At 38.5% G+C, this 18,168-nt stretch overlaps 2 protein-coding genes across 2 annotated transcripts in view; one reads left to right on the top strand and one right to left on the bottom strand.

The window, feature by feature from the left end:
- Positions 1 to 566, top strand: part of STAB2 (stabilin 2) — an 88,710-nt gene extending 88,144 nt beyond the window's left edge. The window contains exon 68 of the mRNA XM_009582362.1: positions 516 to 566. Within this exon, the coding sequence (XP_009580657.1) occupies positions 516 to 566 (51 nt within the window). The remainder of the gene's footprint in view (positions 1 to 515) is intronic.
- Positions 567 to 4,920: 4,354 nt separating this feature from the next.
- NT5DC3 (5'-nucleotidase domain containing 3) lies at positions 4,921 to 18,017 on the bottom strand (the record flags this gene model as incomplete). The annotated part of the gene is made up of 12 exons (XM_009582361.1): positions 4,921 to 5,206; positions 6,317 to 6,381; positions 6,748 to 6,888; positions 8,094 to 8,180; positions 8,526 to 8,607; positions 9,597 to 9,698; positions 9,840 to 9,942; positions 10,181 to 10,241; positions 11,811 to 11,948; positions 13,588 to 13,678; positions 17,335 to 17,390; positions 17,943 to 18,017. Coding segments are annotated over 12 exons (1,263 nt in total), but the record flags the coding sequence as incomplete, so codon positions are not given.
- Between the last annotated feature and the right edge of the window lie 151 nt (positions 18,018 to 18,168).

The raw sequence follows: 18,168 nt of genomic DNA, 5'->3' as shown, positions 1-18,168 counted from the left end.
TTCGGGAAAACACATTCAAGTTCCTGGCTTTCCTGTCTCACCACTGCTAGAAATTGAGTCTGTGGTCTACAGCTGTATCTCAAGTCTACCTTCGAAGAGAGCAGAATTAAATTGGACTTCAGATGCTACTGAATGCCAGTGACATGTCTATACAAACTTAAAAAGCCTTCCAATTTTGTCTTCCCTTCTCTTTGCTGCAAACGCAGCTGAGTGCCATGCCAGCACTCTGCAAAGAATCTGAAATGCAACGGGAAGGGGGCTGGGAAACAAGGGAAGGGAAGATTGAGTAAAGCTGGAATATCTGAATAGCCTCGATGGTCCAACTTAGCAAGACCGTCATGTACATGCAGAGTCTATAATCAGAATAAACCTTTTTGCATCCAGTAATAAGACTTGTTTGGTGCAAAAGTGTCAGGTGCAAACTCTGCCATCTGTATGGACAAATTTGCCAAACAGCAACTTCAATTTCTTAACGCAATGTTCAAGTCTGATTTCCTTTTTCTTCTGTTTTATAGGATTCAGATGACCAGCAGCTTGTGATGAGCGGTCCTCATGATCAGAATTAAAGACTGAATTTGGCATTAGTCAATTATAAAACATATTTTTATTTAAACTTGCTGTGAAAAAACAGCACCTACGCATTTCAGGGAATAAAATCTCATTCCAAATTAAAACCCAAAAGAGCACAGCTTTGTTTAAGATGCAGCCTATAGAATTCACGGAGTTACCAACCCAGAAGCGGTGGCTGCCTCTGAGCAGTATCACCTAAGAGTGCCAAATGCAAAACTGAGTCTCAGCTAACCTACCCAGAAACAAACAGACACTTCTCAGTCAAAAGTATAAGACTTTCACCAGCCTGCTATTTAACCACTTTTATTCTTCTTTACAGACTTTAAAATGGCCTCAAACACACTGCTAACTTGGCAAATAACCCAACTTTGCCAGTACTCCAGCTCTACGCTTTCATTTTGGCTCAGTTACAACTACTGCTGGCAAGTGTGAAACAGAACATGTGTTAAACCTGTATTTTTAAACTGAGGGGATTTTTGCTAGTATACTTTCTTGTAAGAATTTTAGCAGCAGGAAAAACAACCATCCTGTCTACCCTGCTTGCCCACTCTAGCTTTTCTGTCTTTCCTCCAACTTTACTGTGTTTTGTTTACATCTCACCTCACTGGGAGGGAAATAGTAATTGTAGCAGCTTTAGCAAGAAATACAGGTGATATGAGAGCATTCAACTAGTAATCAACTTTTACTTGAGCTATTTTTGTGAAAAACGGACAATGAAGTTGATGTACTTGCCATCTCATGTCCACATTCAGATTTTTGGGTCTGTGAGAAGCAGAAGCTACCTGTTTGTTCACATACCGTAATTTTACCAAGCACGTTAACACTGCCTTTCAACTGACATGCAGCAATAACAGCTGCAATTTTCACCATACTATTAGAAGTGAATCAAACTTGAGTTTGATTCGGTGTCGTTTCCCTTCCCTCAAAACATTAATATCATAGCAAGTTGTGAGAACACTATAGAAACCACAAAACAGCAAGAAAAGGAAGATTTTCCTGCTGGCAGCAGTAACGTTCCCATATGATATGCTCCCTGGTGTCTACCACGTGTGGGGGGCAGGAGGGAAGGTGTCACTGCAGGAAAGCACGAGTTACCTCCGAGAGCAACCCCAGGATGCCTCCTATCAGAACAAGGCATGCAGGCAAATCCAGGGTTGTTGACGCAGCCATCAAGCACAACCAAGGGAATCTGATGTGTAAATATGCCTGGATGAAAGAGGCAGACTGAAGTAATTTCCCTAACTCCTTCCCTTGCCCCTCTACACACCTGCTTGTTTTTACCTATAAGACATTAAAAAATTTAGAACACAAACACATTTCAGCACACATATTTAGGGGAGTTTTCCCCACAGAGTTTTGCAATTAATACAACTCATGTTTTCTTGTCCCCAGTCACCCAAAATACTAAGGCTCGTAGGGACCAGAAGATGAAGTCCAAGCATTTATTTTTGTAATAATCATTAAATATTTTTATCACAAAAAAAGTTTCCACAGTTCATTAAACTCTTCTTTTACTGACAGACTATTCTCTTCAGAGTTTTTGACAGAACAGAAAGAAAATTTCTTCTTACTTTGGTGTTCAAATAAACTATACTCCCAAAATGAATGTAAAGAGACACTGCCCTTTAAACATGCCCAAAAATCTCTTTGAAGTCAGTAACATAACAAGGTTAAAATAAGTAATGCAGAGAGCACCGAGGTGTACAGCTCAAGTTCTCTGAAATCATTACAAAAATGCAAGACATTTTTAAAAGTTAAAGAGGAGCATTCTAGCACTGAAAAATTAACAATACACTTTAAACTTCTCACTTAATTTCATATTATATATAGTTGGGTTGTTTTAAAGGAACATAACCCTTCCATAATGATTTTTTTTTTCATGCAATGTTGTTTATTTCAAGAAGTCATGCAATATAAACAAGATTTTACTTCAGCTGGCTTTTGTAACATAGCTTTGTACAGAAGTTTGATTTGTAAGTTAAGAGAAAAAAAAGAGGAGAGGAGGAAATCATCTTGAAACAAAATGTGTATTATGTGGATAACATCATCCAACCCAATTAAATTGTTGCTGCTTAACACAGGAAAATTAGGCAAACTGACTCCTAGCCAGCTTTAAAAGAAGAAACATCACAGAGCCATAACCAACAAAACATTATCAAATTCAGTAATGCAGAACTGAATAACACAATACTATTACTTGCTTGGTAGTAAGATGAAGAATGTAAGTGGTTTGGGTTTTTGTTTTGGTTTTTGTGTTTTTTTTTTTTTTTTTTTAAACAGTACATTGAAATCTCTGGAGCATGAGAGGTGCTACACACATGTAACACCAAGTTCGGTTCTAGCTGAGCATTAGGATAAAGAACTGAAGGCAAATCAGGGATGTTTCCACCCCCACATTTCATTATCAAGTTATGCTAAATAGTTCTCGCACAGCCCCACCAACAAGTCTCCTGATAAAGCCAAACTAACTTCCTGCAAAACTTTTATCTTTCTCTTCAGCAAAACAGCAGGACTGTCAGATGGACTTACCCATTTCAAGTATAGTCATCTGTTTAAATACACACACATACATTAGGAGTGTTGCATGTCAAGTTTGAAACAGGAGCACAAGAAAACTACAAACAAAAATCTCTAACTGCTTCTGAGGACTTCAGACTGATTTCAAGCATACAGGAAAACTGTTCATGAAATTGTGCAGGCTAGATTAGAATACATTCTTTACTTTGCAAACATGCTTTTAAAAATATGAAAGATACTGCTATGCAATTCAATATAGGTACTTGCACATAATACAGACAGGTTGAAAAAAACAAACAAGAAAACTTTTGGTCACCAAAAGTTTGTTTACCTGACAATCATGGTAGAAAGCAAGTGATATCCCAAAATGAAGTGAAGAATACCAAATGCTATATATTCTGTTAATTATATGCTTTTAAAAACAGAGCCTTTAAAAACTAAAATTTGAAAAATATTAATCATATTATGCCTTCTAAAATGGCTGGGGTGGAAAACACCAGTTAAAAAAAAAATGTTTCCTTTGGATGCAGAGAAAGGAAAGCATCCTTATTTAAAAACAACTATATAGCAGTTCTATAAAGTGCCTGTTTGAGGAAACACATCAACAGATGTTTTCCTTGTGCAAAATAGACATTTTTCAGCTCAAATCTTTGGAACGTATATGCTACCCAGAGTTTGTGTTCATACATTACCTGTTATTTCAGTAATTCAATAAAACTTCTAATCTGCACCGCCAAAATTATTTTGATTGATGCAAACTGTCCACCACCCCCAATTCAGCTTTGAGGGCTTGAGCTAAAAAAATGTCATCAGAAAACTCTGGTTTTCATTTTCTCATTTCTTAATTTTTCTTTCAACTCATTTCCCCATTGTGCGTGTTTACTTTTGTCTGTAAAAGTCCATTACTGAAGGCTATATGAAATACATTCTCTCCTAGGGAACAGCAAAACCACATTGTATACCACCGTAAGACACTTTAAAATTTTAAAAAGCAGCATTTAGGATCAATCTAAAGCCTGACAGAGATCTGTCTCCACTCTGAAATGCAAAATGCAAGACCTCTTGAAATGGCTTTATTATCAGAGAGTGGATATTTAAAGTGTTTTGAAACTTAAAAAGAAAGGTGCCTAGAAGTTAACAAAAAGGAAGCTGAAGCAGCCCGAGTTATGCCACTTCAGTTTTAGGCTCAGGTCCACCTACAGCCAAGCACAGACATTACAGGAACAGAAACTACACAGACAGGAGAAAAAGCCTCCATCAGCCTGAGCCCGCCTGTGCTGTAATCACTGCAATGCAGCAGAGCCACACCAACACTACGCAGCAGTTAGTTCAGTTACAGGTAAGGCTCTAGCTATGGCAGCAAGGAAAATGAAAACGCATATACCATCCCTCTCACTCTCACCGTAAACTGGCTACTAACTGTGTATCACTGAATTACTAATACTGAATTTAAGCTTTTCAGTGCCAAGATCCATTACAGGCTCCAGATGGAGTTCTGATCAGGGCCAGAACAGAGAGTATAGGTATTTCTTTGTAAACCACAAGGCTGCAGATCAAAATTTCCAATGAACAAACAAACAAAACCAATGATCCCAGAACACCACCAGTCCTTCCCCTCAAACTCACCCTCCCTCCCAGCCCACTACTATTTTGGCAGTCCATCATCTCTTCTGTGTGTAAGAGGAGTTTTCACATCTCCAAGCAGGAGTGGAGAAAATGGGTACAATGCTTATGAGAACAAGTATGAATTACATCTAAATCAAGATAACAGATTTTAAGTGACATAAATAAAATACACATACATTCAAAAAAAAAAAAAGATATATTTGCTCATTTTAGAGAGAACAAGCCAAGTGCTTATTTGATCTGAACTGTCTCTTGTAGGAAAGGTATTCTGAATGTACCAGTGCACAGCTGGCCTGACCAGCCAGGAAGTTCATGCTGCAAAGGAGTCCTTCTTGGGTAAAATGTGTAATCAGGCTCATAGTTCAGGAGACAACTCAATGATGCCATGTAGATATCTGCAAATCTAGAGAGACGTCTTAGGAAATAAGTTGGATTCTCATCAGTTCTGAATAAGCTTCCAAACCGTGCGTTGAAGAAATTCCTGTTCATCTCCCTATCCCCCCCAAAAAAAAAAGAAAACAAAGAGAATGAAGTGAACATACTTGCACACATCTCTTTACCAACTAGCATCCAGAACCTGAAGCAAGCAGTTCCTGTAATCTGTTCTATGCATTATTCTCTTGCCATTGCACTTCAAACCACTTGAATGCACCGCATAAGAAATTTTTGCCTCTTGCACATATGTAGCCTAGATCTAGCAATCGCAGTAGTGAAGAGCTTCACACTTCTTCCATAAGACCAGTGATAAGTTGCTTCTGACTTCAGGAACATGACATCTCAAGCTTTTCTTTCTAGAGATTGTGAAAGAAGACTTTTGCCTTCATCTAAATCCTAATGACATCCACTTGTCCCAAAGATACAAGACACTTTAAAAAAATGCAAAAGATTTGGCTTAATGTACACAAAAAGCTTAAAACACATCTTGGAATTAACTTCTGTTATTAGTCACTGCCAAGTATCATTCCCATTTCATTTACTTCCACGTTTCTGGGGAAGGCTGCTGGTGGTACAGCTGCTGGCCCTGCCAACTGTGCACTTCACACACCCTGCATTTAGGGATGCTCCTTCATGACAGTAAATTTTTATGAGTTTTAGCCCTATTACCTATCTCTGTCATGAGTCCACTGCTAAATCCAGTCTAGTGCAGAGCCTGGTTTCTGCATATTCTAAGATGTATTGTATGTAGTCTCAAGAAATCATCTAAAAAAACCTGAAGAAGTGACCTAAGTCTTGATACAGAAACACATTTTTAAATCATGCAGAAGTTAAGCTGTGTAATCAATAGCAATGGTGACAGCTGAACACAGAGGGACAGAAGAACTAAGATGAGAAGGAAAAGCATTTGATCTGCATGAAAGGATAACATCATCTGTTCCAAAGAAGGGGAACAGGGAAAAGGGGTTCATATGCACAAAGGGTCAGAGAGGAGAAGAGCTGCACAGGTAGAATACTGCTTTACGCACATAATTTTAGAAGGTCTGTAACTACCAGGGAGTATAAATCAGGGATGGATAGAAATTCTGAAGAAACCTGTGGAAGATATCACATAGAACACTTGGCTACCATGAAGCGTATTGCAAATTCTTCATCTCCCTTGTCTTACCTCATTTCCTTTCTTTCCTTCTTCCATTCTTCTAAAATCATTTGTGAATCAGGATCACGGTGAACCTGGAATGTAAAGTATGGATCACAGGTAACTAAGGATGCCCTCATAAATGAGCCTTTCCATTAATAAACCCTTACCAGCTAACAGGGCAAGAGCAATCCTTCAGAGATCAGTATACAGAAGTTACCCACATGCATTTTAAACAACTGAAAGCGGGAATTAATCCAGGCTGACAAGTGGAGGAAGGGAACAAGATTTTGGTAAAACTCTTATTAATTAGCCACACAAATAATTGCATTTATTTATCTACAGTCAAACTGGTGAACTTAATGAGACAGAAAGCACTCGCAACGTCTATGTCCAGCATTTCGAAACTAGGCTGGATCCCTTCTGCTATACAGAGCCGATTACACACACATAGAACAAACCTGCATGTGTTCCAGTAATCCTGTTAAGGTTTGCAGCCAGGTCATGGTTTGAATGTACTTCTCTGTGTTCATGATTTTAATCTCTGATCGTAACTCTGGAATAATTGCACCAGTGCGCCAGCCATGCTTCAGGGTCAAATCCTATTTACCAAGAAGAATTACAAAATACAAGTATTAGTCTTAAAAAGAACTACTTAAAAGAACTGAAGAATTTGACCATTGTTTATCCCAAAGGCACACTAATTCAATTGCTTCTTATGTAGAAGCAGAAATATTAAACAGTGGGACTTAACTGTGCCAATAAGCAATAGCATTTAATTTCAGAATAAGCTTCAAATCCCACATTTTGAGAGAGAGAGAGAGAGATAAAGAACACATAAGCACTTGCAAATAAGTACTAATTCATTAGGTTTAAAACAAACAGTAGGAAATTCCTCTCGTAGATAAGACCTCTGCTGCTGTCAGAAGTATCTGGAGGAAACCGTGTGTTGGGTTTGTGGTATTTACCCATATACTCAGCTGACAGAAGGGTCCTATCAGGACCCCCAGCTATTCAAGCTCCTCCTGACAAGTACAGAACAAGGCAGCTGCCACCTGTGCTCTTCCCTCCATTGTGCCAAAGAACAACAGAGCTGCCTCCTCCTTCCTTTGGCCCTCAGCCTTCTGAAGAACCCAAACTTACTTTTCTTTTTAAAAGCAGATTGGGGCAAAAATGTTAACATCTGCTGCTGCTGAAACATGTTATCACAGCTTAGCAGTGGAAAGTCATACCCAGGCATTCATATGCAATCAATTACAAAAGAGTCAAGTGGTGGTCACTTACTCTGAAGTAACAGTTAACAGTACATTTGTTTGTAAGGTAGTAAGAAAATGCCTGGATAGTGGGGCTACAAACTATAGCAAGATCTTGGGAAGAAAGAAAATTTACCATTAGTGACAGGAAGATCGCCTCCTGCATTCAAAACAGAAGTTCATTCAGCTCTTATTACAGTTGGTAGTAAATGTGATCCAAATCAGCCACAACCTGTACTTTTGGATATCTGTGTTTATCTCTGTTACATCCGACACAATCAGTATCTGCATCAGGAATACAAACTGACACATTCCTGAGCACAGTTTGTAAACAAGTTAAATGCTACAAGTCAGGTGGAAAACATGGTTGGCCTTTTACAGCACCAATTTTCTTCACTGCAAGAAAAGCAATATGGCTTAACTACCAACTCAAATTTTGTTGTATTTAGAAATCTCAAATGAAAGTGTGTTATATTGAATAACTGGGGAAGAAGAGAGGAAAACTAACAAAAAGCCTCATCTTTTATCCTATTTTGTGAAAGTAAACTACTTACTGCCAAGTCACTGTAAATGTGATCACCAAAGTAGAGAACCTTAGAGCCCCTCCAGCCAGTAAGCTTCAGAAATTCGTACAAGTTACCCTGCAGAAAGAATGACAGTTACATTGTAGTGGCACACAACTTGCGCCTTCACAGGCATGAAGAAGGAATTTAGTACACCCCTAGAAATATTTTCATATCAAGAATCTTGTCCTCAGTTTTATGAATCCCAAATTTTACAGGCAATTTCAGTAATACCGTCACTTCAAGAGACAAGTAAACTGCAGACATACAATACCAACAATGAATTTGTACCACTTCAATCATTAAAACAACTCTCTCTAAAAACATATCTACTTTTTAGAAGCCTTTACAATGTCTAAAGAAGCTTGGGATTCTACGAAATAGGTATTACATTTGAACTGAAAGAGTTTATTGAAAGCGTACCTGTTTGTAAATCTGACCTTTCTGCAGCTTGTGAATTTTGTCCCAAAGCAACACTCCCCTTTCATTCACCTTCCGAAATGGTCTAGAATAGAATTATACACATCTGTTACATTGCTGTAGAAATTCTGTCACTTTTTAGGAGGAGATTAAAATTTTAATATTAAAAATATTCTTCTTTCAAAAGGAAAACATGCTCTCTAGCATCTGAACATTTTGTAATAGGCAGAAAAAGCAAAGCTCCAAAACTTCAGCTTTAACCAGTGAAATGCAATGTATCTATCCAGTATACCTATGACGTTTATAACGGAGTTTGAGAACAACTGTTGAGAACTAAGGCAGGGATCCCAGACAGAAGGGAAGAAACAGTGTGCATTGTCTGCCATTAAGAAGGAGAGAAGAGAACACAAAAGTGAAGATGTGTAAAAACCTTGCCCAATACCTCATTTTGCACAACTGAACAACTGCAGAAGAAGGGGGCAAGACGTACACTGAAGTTCTTTTTAAAATTAAATGAAAAAAAGTAAAGGGAAAAAAAAAATCCCACCTCCCTCTATCTCACTTTCAAATCGTTAGTACACATAAAGGATTAGGTCTTTTTCAAGTGTAAGATTAGTGAGTACGCATTACAAATGTGTTTACTTAATTGAACAACTAGTCCAAATACTCCAGTCTGTCAGCCAGCCTTAAATATCATGTTTGACTAAACAAAACCAGAACAATGAAAGACATTTCCAGATAAGGGGCTGATTTTGAAAGGCACTAAAATTTCTCAGGTTTATTAGAAAAGGAACACACTTCAACAACTTACAAGCTAAGATGTTAAAAACAGTTTCTGTCACCCTAACTCAGTCCAGTAGACCTGCAATAGCTCCTGGAATTTACTTAGGTAAAAAATGGTAAATATTTGGACTTCAGAATTGGGTGTGCTGCATTCTCTAATGACCTTAAACAGGATTTCATCAAATATGATTTCATTTTACATTGCATCCAAATGAAAATATTTCATAACACGCTCTATAGCCTTACATGGAATAAACTGCTTGAATCATTCTTTACTGACTAAATACCCACCTTCGCTTATCATTGAAAAAATTTGGCTTATCAGCCTGTACAATGACCACATCAAAGAGATCCCTCCAGTCCTTGCCAACTATGAACTTCATGCCTTTGTCCCTAAAAAGGACAGAGGGATATTAACAGTGAAGCGTAACAGAAGTGCCATTATCTGTGCAACATAATGAATTACGTTCGACACCCTGATCCTGCCCATCCTTTAAAAATGTACAGTTGAACAGCAAACAACTGTTCCCTTACACGAAGCTGCTGGGACTGTTTGTGATGAGAAACATCTTCTTGCCATGATCAGCCAGCTTTGCTAACACTGCACGAGTTTGTTCGGCATAGCAGATGTACTTCTCTGTAAAAATTGGGGAAAATACAATATTAATTGAAAAAGTTTTTCACAAGAATTTTCTCTGCATTCAACCCAAAGGTTCAGAACATGAGGTTATACTTAACAAAGGCACCTCAGACAAGTGGAAATAACTCTTTCAAGCTTTAAAATTTAGAATTTGTAATCTTAAATAAGGAAGCCAGAAAGATCAGTATACTATCAGTGAAAAAAAGCTTTGATAGATGATCTCATTAGTACTTACCAATATCTGCTTCAATTGCTCTGTACATTATTCCTTTGATGTGGACATCCCTGATTGAATCCTGTCAGGAAAGCAACAGAGCACTAAAGAACTGAAAAATCTTTTCAAGTATAAAAACCGTGCTCACTGCATAGCAGTAGTAATTTGTTTTTAAAACAATTCCTTTCTCTGAATTACACTTTCAACTTCACAGAAATGCCATGCGATGTTCATTACATATATATATGTACACACACACAAACACATATGTGTCACCACTAGACAAAGAGTAAGTCTGTCCTCCAAGAAACTAACCTCATACTTTTGGGAAGTACAAAACTGAATAGCACAGGGGCTGTTTTACATAACAACTGTGAAAGGGCGCTCAGAAGGGTGAAGTGGGGTGAAAGCCCTCTGCAGAAGCAGAGTCATCACAGATTTCCAATGACCTCTGGAGCAAAACACATTCCTTTCCTCTTGTAAAAAAAAAAAAAAAAAAAAAAAAAAAACACCCCAAAAGCTTTAAATCAGCCAGATTTTAGATTATGATCACTCACAAATGCCCTGGTTATTTAAAAAATAAATTTATGAACACATGAAAGAAGCCAAATGCTTAAGCAAAGTATTCATAAGGCGCTCTGAAAGCATTTGGCAGCTCTCCTGAGCCAGCTCTGCACCAGACCACTTTGTTTAGGACAGTGGTACTGCCATTTTGGAACTTACATGGAGTATGTCCCAAAAATCCTCAAAAAAATGCCACTATAGGGCTTCCAAACTGTAGAAATGCTCAGCATTACCAATAAACACTTCAGCAGAAACCACAAGAACTAGCCTTCTGACTCTATGTAACCATAGGCAGAAGGGAAAATTACTCTGGAGGACAAAAGTTTCTTAAAACTCAGCTGATCTACTTCGGAAAGTGAGAAATTCAGGTGCATCACGTATGCTGAACAACTACACAAGTTTAATACATGTCAACAAGGGGCCAGGAAAGGGTTTTGAATGGAAAGCTTGTTCAGATAAATACCATTAACTTGGGCATGACCTCTTCTGTTCTTAAATAACCATGACATAAAATTATGTCCTCTGCAGGATACATCCTGAGGAATCAAGAGGGTCAAATTACTCTAGTCATTACTACTAGATTTTTTTGGAGGAGGAAGAAAGGAAAACAGGCAAAATAGATATGCCAAAAGCAAGAGATAGCAAATGATTGTATACTAGTGTATGGAGGCAGTAAAACTGAAAGCTCCAAACTGGAATCCCCTACAGCCTCTTACAATTCCTGCTAGCGATAAAAGTATATCTTTAATAACAATCAAGAGAAGCTTTATCAACGTACAAGAGCTTCTTCACTTTCCCCCCATCCACCCGTCAAACCTACAAAAAGAGCAACAGCCCTAGAATGTCAGATCTAAAACAAATTTCAAATTATTCTGTTTCTTTTCCGAGGTCTACCTTCATTTTACTTATGTTTTTATGGTTGTATAGCAATAATTACACTATACAAAACCTCAAGTTGCAGTATTTCACTGGAGCCGATGCAACAGGTTGAAGCTTCCTGAAGCGCTCACAGAGAAGAAGCACAAATGTAGAGCTTTACCTAAATCTTCAAAGCTAGTACCTTTACTTAAATCTTCAAAGCTAGTACCTTGACATCTTTGTACAGATGAACAGGCTCATAGTCTATGTTGTTTTTCAGAAAATATTCATTCACGCAAGAAAGGAGTGTCATTTCTGGCAAGGAAAATATATCCATGAATTGCTTCATTGTATTTCCTTGTGAGCTCTACAGGGGTGGAAAGAAAAAAGAAGAAAAAAAGGTCAGGCATTTCTCAGATTAGAACACTTTCATTCATTCAGTATAAACACTTCAGCTTAGTTGCAGATATTCAGCTTTTGCCATCGCTGTTCACGTTGCTTTAGATTCTTTTTGAACTAACAGACTTTCAATAAAGTAACTCCAACAAAAGCATTGGCTTTATTTTAAGAATTAATCATGACTCATTACTCTTAAGAGCAGTATTTTAATTCATAAACACATAAAAGACAGCACTCTGCTAAATGTAAAGAGAAGGACTTAGAGGCCTTCACTGGAAGTCTGCACTTCTATAAATAAGAGGCACTAGGTATTGTGATGGGGGGGTGGAAGTTTTGTTATTTGTTGGGGTTTTTTTGTTTTGTTTTTAAATAAGTGGAGTATTGATTAGGACAGTAAAACAATTTACCTCCTTGAAAAGAGATAACAAAAAGTTTTAAGAATCTACAATAACTAATGCAGTAACAGAGGAAAAGATTTCTAGTCTGCAAAAGCTGTAACTATAGTTAAGTTTCACAAAAGTAGAGAATCCCGTTATACAAGAGCAAATACAAACAAAATACTTCTCAAGAAGAAGAGAGGTAAAGCAACCAGCTCAAGACACCACACTGGTCAAGATCACAGAAATACAGAATGGTTGAGGTTGCAAGGGACCTCTGGAAGTCATCTTGTCCAACCCCCTTGCTCAAGCGTGGCCACCTAGAGCCAGTTGCCCAGGACCTCGTCCACAACCTTCTTGGGCAACCAACCCATGCCAGTGCTCGGTCACCCCCACAGTAAACGAAGTGTTTCCTGATGTTCAGAGGAAACCTCCTCTGTTTCAGATTGTGCCCACGGCCTCTTGTCCTGTCACTGTCCTTTCCAAGACCAAAGAAAGCATAGACCTGCAGAGACAAAGATATCCCACAGGGAATGCCAGGGTGATATTCAGAACTGCTGCAGAGGCCAGATTTGGGAATTCTAAGTTCAGCTCCTTAAAATAAGAACAAGTGCGAGAACAACAAAACGCTCCACAGCACAAAGAAGGGCCTTTCATGTCAACATGGAATTAACATCCATAAGTGAAAGGGGTTTGGGAAAGAGGAAGGAACCTACCAGCAAGAAGATCAACTTTCCCCACAAAGTCAAATCCTAAACTTCAAAGCTTTATCTTTTATCATTCATCTTTTGTCAAATCCTCTCACTGTCACTCTGCCAGCTTGCATGCAAGAGATGCCTCCGTACATTTACTTGCCCTATATCAGCTAAGCCGTTAGACCACCGGGAAGAAGTACATAGCCGGGGTAAGGCACCAGATATGGTTCATTTCCCAGCCTTTATCAGATTTGCTGTGCAACACTGAGCAAGTCACTTGATTCTTCTATGTTCCGCTTCTCTGTCTGTATAACTGGGCAAGGGAACAGTGAAAGAAGGAACTACAGCGAGTGGGAGAAAGAAAAGGTATTTGTCACTTTAGAGGGCAAACCTCACATCTAGCACTATAAGTCAATCATGTACTGAGAAAATATAACCGCTAGTAAGAACAAGAACAAAATGCAAACACCACTACCCCCACCCAAAAAAAAAAAAAGAAAAAAAAAATTTTTTAAAGAGCAGTTTGTGGTTTTACCTTTCCATAAAAGTCACTCATTTGTTCTAAAGGGACATGGGAGCCATCATACATTGCAATGACTTCTTCATCTGGGACAACACTGAGGCCTCTGGAAAACAACATTAGCTGTAGTTCAAAAGGCAGGTTAAAATTTTCAAGTAATTACCGAATGAAAGTCTGACAGATTAACACTTAGATCTGGAGCTTATTACAATACTAAAAATGTCATACACTTTAGTCTAAGTTAAAACAGCATCTTTCCTTACAGAACAAGTAACATTTTAACAGGCTGACGCACACGGAACACATTCCGATTTTAAGGCCTTTTTACTTTCTTAGACCTAATTAGTCTCCATTGAAACTACGCCTCAAGGGTTTGTAAGAAGTAGATAGAGCTTCCAGTTCCTTAACACAAAGCAATTCCTCACTCTGCCTTTGTTTCATATAGCACTGATGATGTGATAGTGTTTGAACCAGATTATGCTGCAGCATGACCTTGAAGATTCAAAGGAAGGACAGACATATACAACATTTAACTAAGTAAGAATTTCTTTTAAACTGTATCAACAGTTCAGTTTCCCAAAATTTAAGATTGCTTGAAGGATTGTTGACAAGTAATTAAAATATAAAAATATAACAACAAATGGGGAAGAAGGAGACATCATCTCTCCCCAGAGTTTCTTTATCAACTGTTAAGAGATTAAAGGCTTTGTTTTGGTTTGGTTTTGAATGTTTACAGTATCAAGCATCTTGCACTAAAGCATCTAAAACACTGCAGGCATGCGAACATCCTCACCAGAGGACACAGAAGTGTTGAGGTTTTGCTTAAGATTAAAGAACCCAAATGAAAACCAGATCATCTGGTGCCGTTTTTCCAAAGCCTACTTACAGTGTTTTGCAGCCTTGTAAAACAGTTGTTTCAGTGCCTCCCTTTCTTGGTCTTACCCCAAAGTGTTGTGAGGCATTAAAAAAATAAATTAATTCACTAATAAGCCTAGTAGTTTCAGTGTTTAGTGTCCACACCAGCTTCGCAGTGGAAGGGTATGATACTGAACTTCCTCAGGGCTGCTATGGTAGCAGGATCCCACATTAACTAGTTGCTTTACTGCACTTCTCAGTTCTTCGTGGACTTGCACATAGCTCTGTGCTACTGCCAGTAGGACGCCAGCATTCAAGTTAGTATTGTGCACCAACAGGGCAGATAATTTACTTTTGTAACATACAGAGTTCAGTGTCACCCACTCCACAGCAGGAAACACAAAGAAATGCAACCAAAATGTTAAACACATACAAAGCAATACAATCAGAATTAAGAAGGACTGACTCATCTTCACTTGGCTGCAGACAGCTATGCCAAGTGGTATCTGAATACTGCTAAAAAAAACACTTGTAGATCAGGAGCTACTTAAGCACAAATCAAGAGAGGACAATAGACATACATGAAATCCAGAGAGGAGAGACAACTGTGTAGGCAAAGCTGTAGATTAGTTTTACCAAAAGACCCACAGTCTTGACACAGTTCACAGTCCTTTGTATAACTGCAAAGTTTTTTTTATTCCACTCACAGCATAGACAAACAGCACTAAAAGCATCACAGTTCACCTTCAGCAGTGCTCCCATTGCTGCTCTTGGAGATATGCATTATTAGAGGGCAACCTGAATTTGCTTACACTTCTCAGTGCAAATGAGGCTGTACACTTGGGCAAATCCTGCCACCTTCAGCAGCATAATTGTCCTACACATGTTCAGAGCACATGGAAGGTTAAAACTAAGAACTACAGATGCAACAACTGACAGCAAAGCTCAGTGTTGGTAGAGAAGAGAAAGGTAATCTTATTTTAAGCAAAATTAAGAGAAAGTATTGAGTGAAATGGTAGCTCTCACTCTCCCCCTCACACACACTCACAAGTACCAAGACGCGTGGCCTAGCAGTCTGTCCAGAATTACTTTGGGTGATGCAGAGAACAAGGAACGCCAGCCCTTCAACACCTCTCTAGAGTTTTCTTGATCAGTCATCGCATGCTGGCTTCAGATGTGCCTTTTGTACTAGAGGTTGACAGCAACTGTGATCTTCTGCCTCTTCATTCTGTCCCACTCTGAGTCATAAGAGTAGCTGATGGACTCCCCACCCATTCATCTTCTCGTCTAGGTCACTATACAGTTCCAGTCATACCATTGTTCTTCCTGACATCTTCTCTCAAAGCCTTCAGCCTCTTTTTTGGCCCCCCCACCCCATACGGGTGTTTGGAGAAACAGCATGCAGATATGATGGTATCTTGATGACCGACAGATCCAGGTACCACCAACACATGCCATCCTGTTGTCCCCTCAATCAACATTTCTTCTAGTGTTCTCACGCATACATGTTTCCAGTCATACACATTCATACCAATCTAATATTTCTATTACATACCTCTACAGATAAACGTATCTTTGATTACTTCACCTAGCCTTTAATCTAGCAAACTAGCCTTTTTCACAGTGAAAAAGTGTAAAAATGTGACAGCCTTTTTAAATGAATCTTACAACTAGTGACCTTCACTTCGAGTTCTCTGGTTCCCTCCTAGCCCTACATAAATGATTCCTTCGAAAACCACAGGAACAGGTTTTGTCAGTTGAAATATACAATAATTATTGTATATCAGCATGTATAAAACACACAAATAAATGGTATGACATTTCACTTTGACTCTGATGATACATACAGAACACACATTGTTTTGGCAGCTTTAGACAACCACTATGTTGACAGTATGAGCCTAATGCTGGACCCACACCATCTTGTCTCCTCTTTCACTTCCCTTCCCTTCCTCTCCCCGCTCCCAAAGGGCATCTCAGACTAAGTCATGAAAGAACAGATCAATGGCTAAGGCTGAATCATCTACCTGTCCGCGCACCTGGCAAACAAAAAGCAGTAATGAGTGCATTATCATCATTTCATACTACCATACACAGTTCCATGCTAACCCCCATAGTAAATCACCTCAAGGTTGCATTATCTTTCGGCTCCAAAAGAAAATTTTTTGTCCAATGACATTAAGAAAGGTGCTCAGGCTTGTTGTTTAATTTAAAATATGGTACCAAGTGTGGTGTTCATGTCAGTCAAATGCGTACTGCTTCAGTACAGCAAATACTAAAAGGCCATACTATAAAAACTCTCCTGTCAAAGATCACATACAGTAAGTCTATACCATGTAACAAAGCACAGAAATCACCGATTTTACATCAATTTAGTCAACTGAAAAAGCATTAGGCTGTGCGGACATAAAGCAGTTGTGCTCCAACCACATACTTGCAGAATGATATGTCCAAACGTAAAAGGTCTGTACAAATACAGTAAGACCTCTCAAGTGTCTCTGCAACCACACTAAAGTGATGCTAACAGGCACTCTGTGACAATTATTTACATAAAAAGCAACAGTGGAAAAGTCATCAGAGTATTTTTAGATGTCTTTCAGCACAATTTAACAGCCGGAAACAAAGTGAGTCAGCACTATGTGACCAACCAGCTTGCCAGCTTCCCCAGCTCTGAACTGGGGAATCAGCTGTACTGTACCAGTCAGTAAACGTGTGCGCATGTCTGTATGTACCCACAGAGGTGCAAAGAAACCCTCTTCCAGTAAGACTGCAATATTCATTCAGGTCTGTGCTTGTCAGTGCACTGTTCCTGATATGAACCTAAGATGTACACTAATAAATGCAATTAAGAGATTCAAAAAACAAGACTATACATTTTTATTATCAATAGCAAATAATTTTACCTACCTGTAAACTGTTCCCAGCTGAATATAATGAAAAGCATCAATCTTCATTAATAATGCCTTGCAGGGGGAAAAGAAAAAAAAAAAAAAAAAAAAATCAGTTTTTATCACACCAACTATTTGACATGAAATTATAAAAATCAAAGCAACTTTATCTATAATCTGTCTGTCTCGAGAATGCCTGAGCACCTTCCCTTCAACTTCCTTCATAGCTTCCAAAATACTTTATCAATGGCTTTTACCTAGGGCTTGCCAAATCACCAAGGGAACATTGTTCAGTGACCTGAGCTAGGTCACGAAGGAATATCTTTTCCTACTAGCAGATGCCTGCTTAGGTTTATTCTGTTGCATTTTAAGTTGTCTTTCTCCCTCCCCCTGCCCACCATGAGAAGAAAACACCCAAAACACTTTATACTTAAGAGCTATTTAAAAAAAAAAAGGGGGGGGGGGGAGTGGAAATCAAGCTTGTCACGAGAGAGAAAAAAACAGCACGAAACAAAATCCTTACACATTAATGCAGAGTGAAAAGCTGGTAGACTTAAAAGCCCTCTTTATTTTCTTTGGCTAGGTTCTCAGCACTACATCACTCATCACAAAGTTATTTATACATACCCGGTGCACATCATAATGAAGTCCTCTGATTGCAAAATTGGGATCATAATCGTATTTTCTTATTTCTGCAGGATACTAAGAAAAGATAGCAATGATTTGATTTTAAATCCATAACAAAAACAAATAAAAAAATTGTTCCTACAGAATTTTAAAAGCCTAAGTTTTCTATGCTTCTCATTTTCACTAGTCATTAAAAAGACTTTTTAGAATCATAGAATCATAGAAT

This window comes from Fulmarus glacialis, unplaced genomic scaffold, assembly GCF_000690835.1.
Source record: "Fulmarus glacialis isolate BGI_N327 unplaced genomic scaffold, ASM69083v1 scaffold8657, whole genome shotgun sequence".
NCBI lineage: Eukaryota > Metazoa > Chordata > Aves > Procellariiformes > Procellariidae > Fulmarus > Fulmarus glacialis.
Note: the sequence above shows the minus strand (reverse complement) of the source record. Positions and strands in the feature narration are given on the sequence as shown.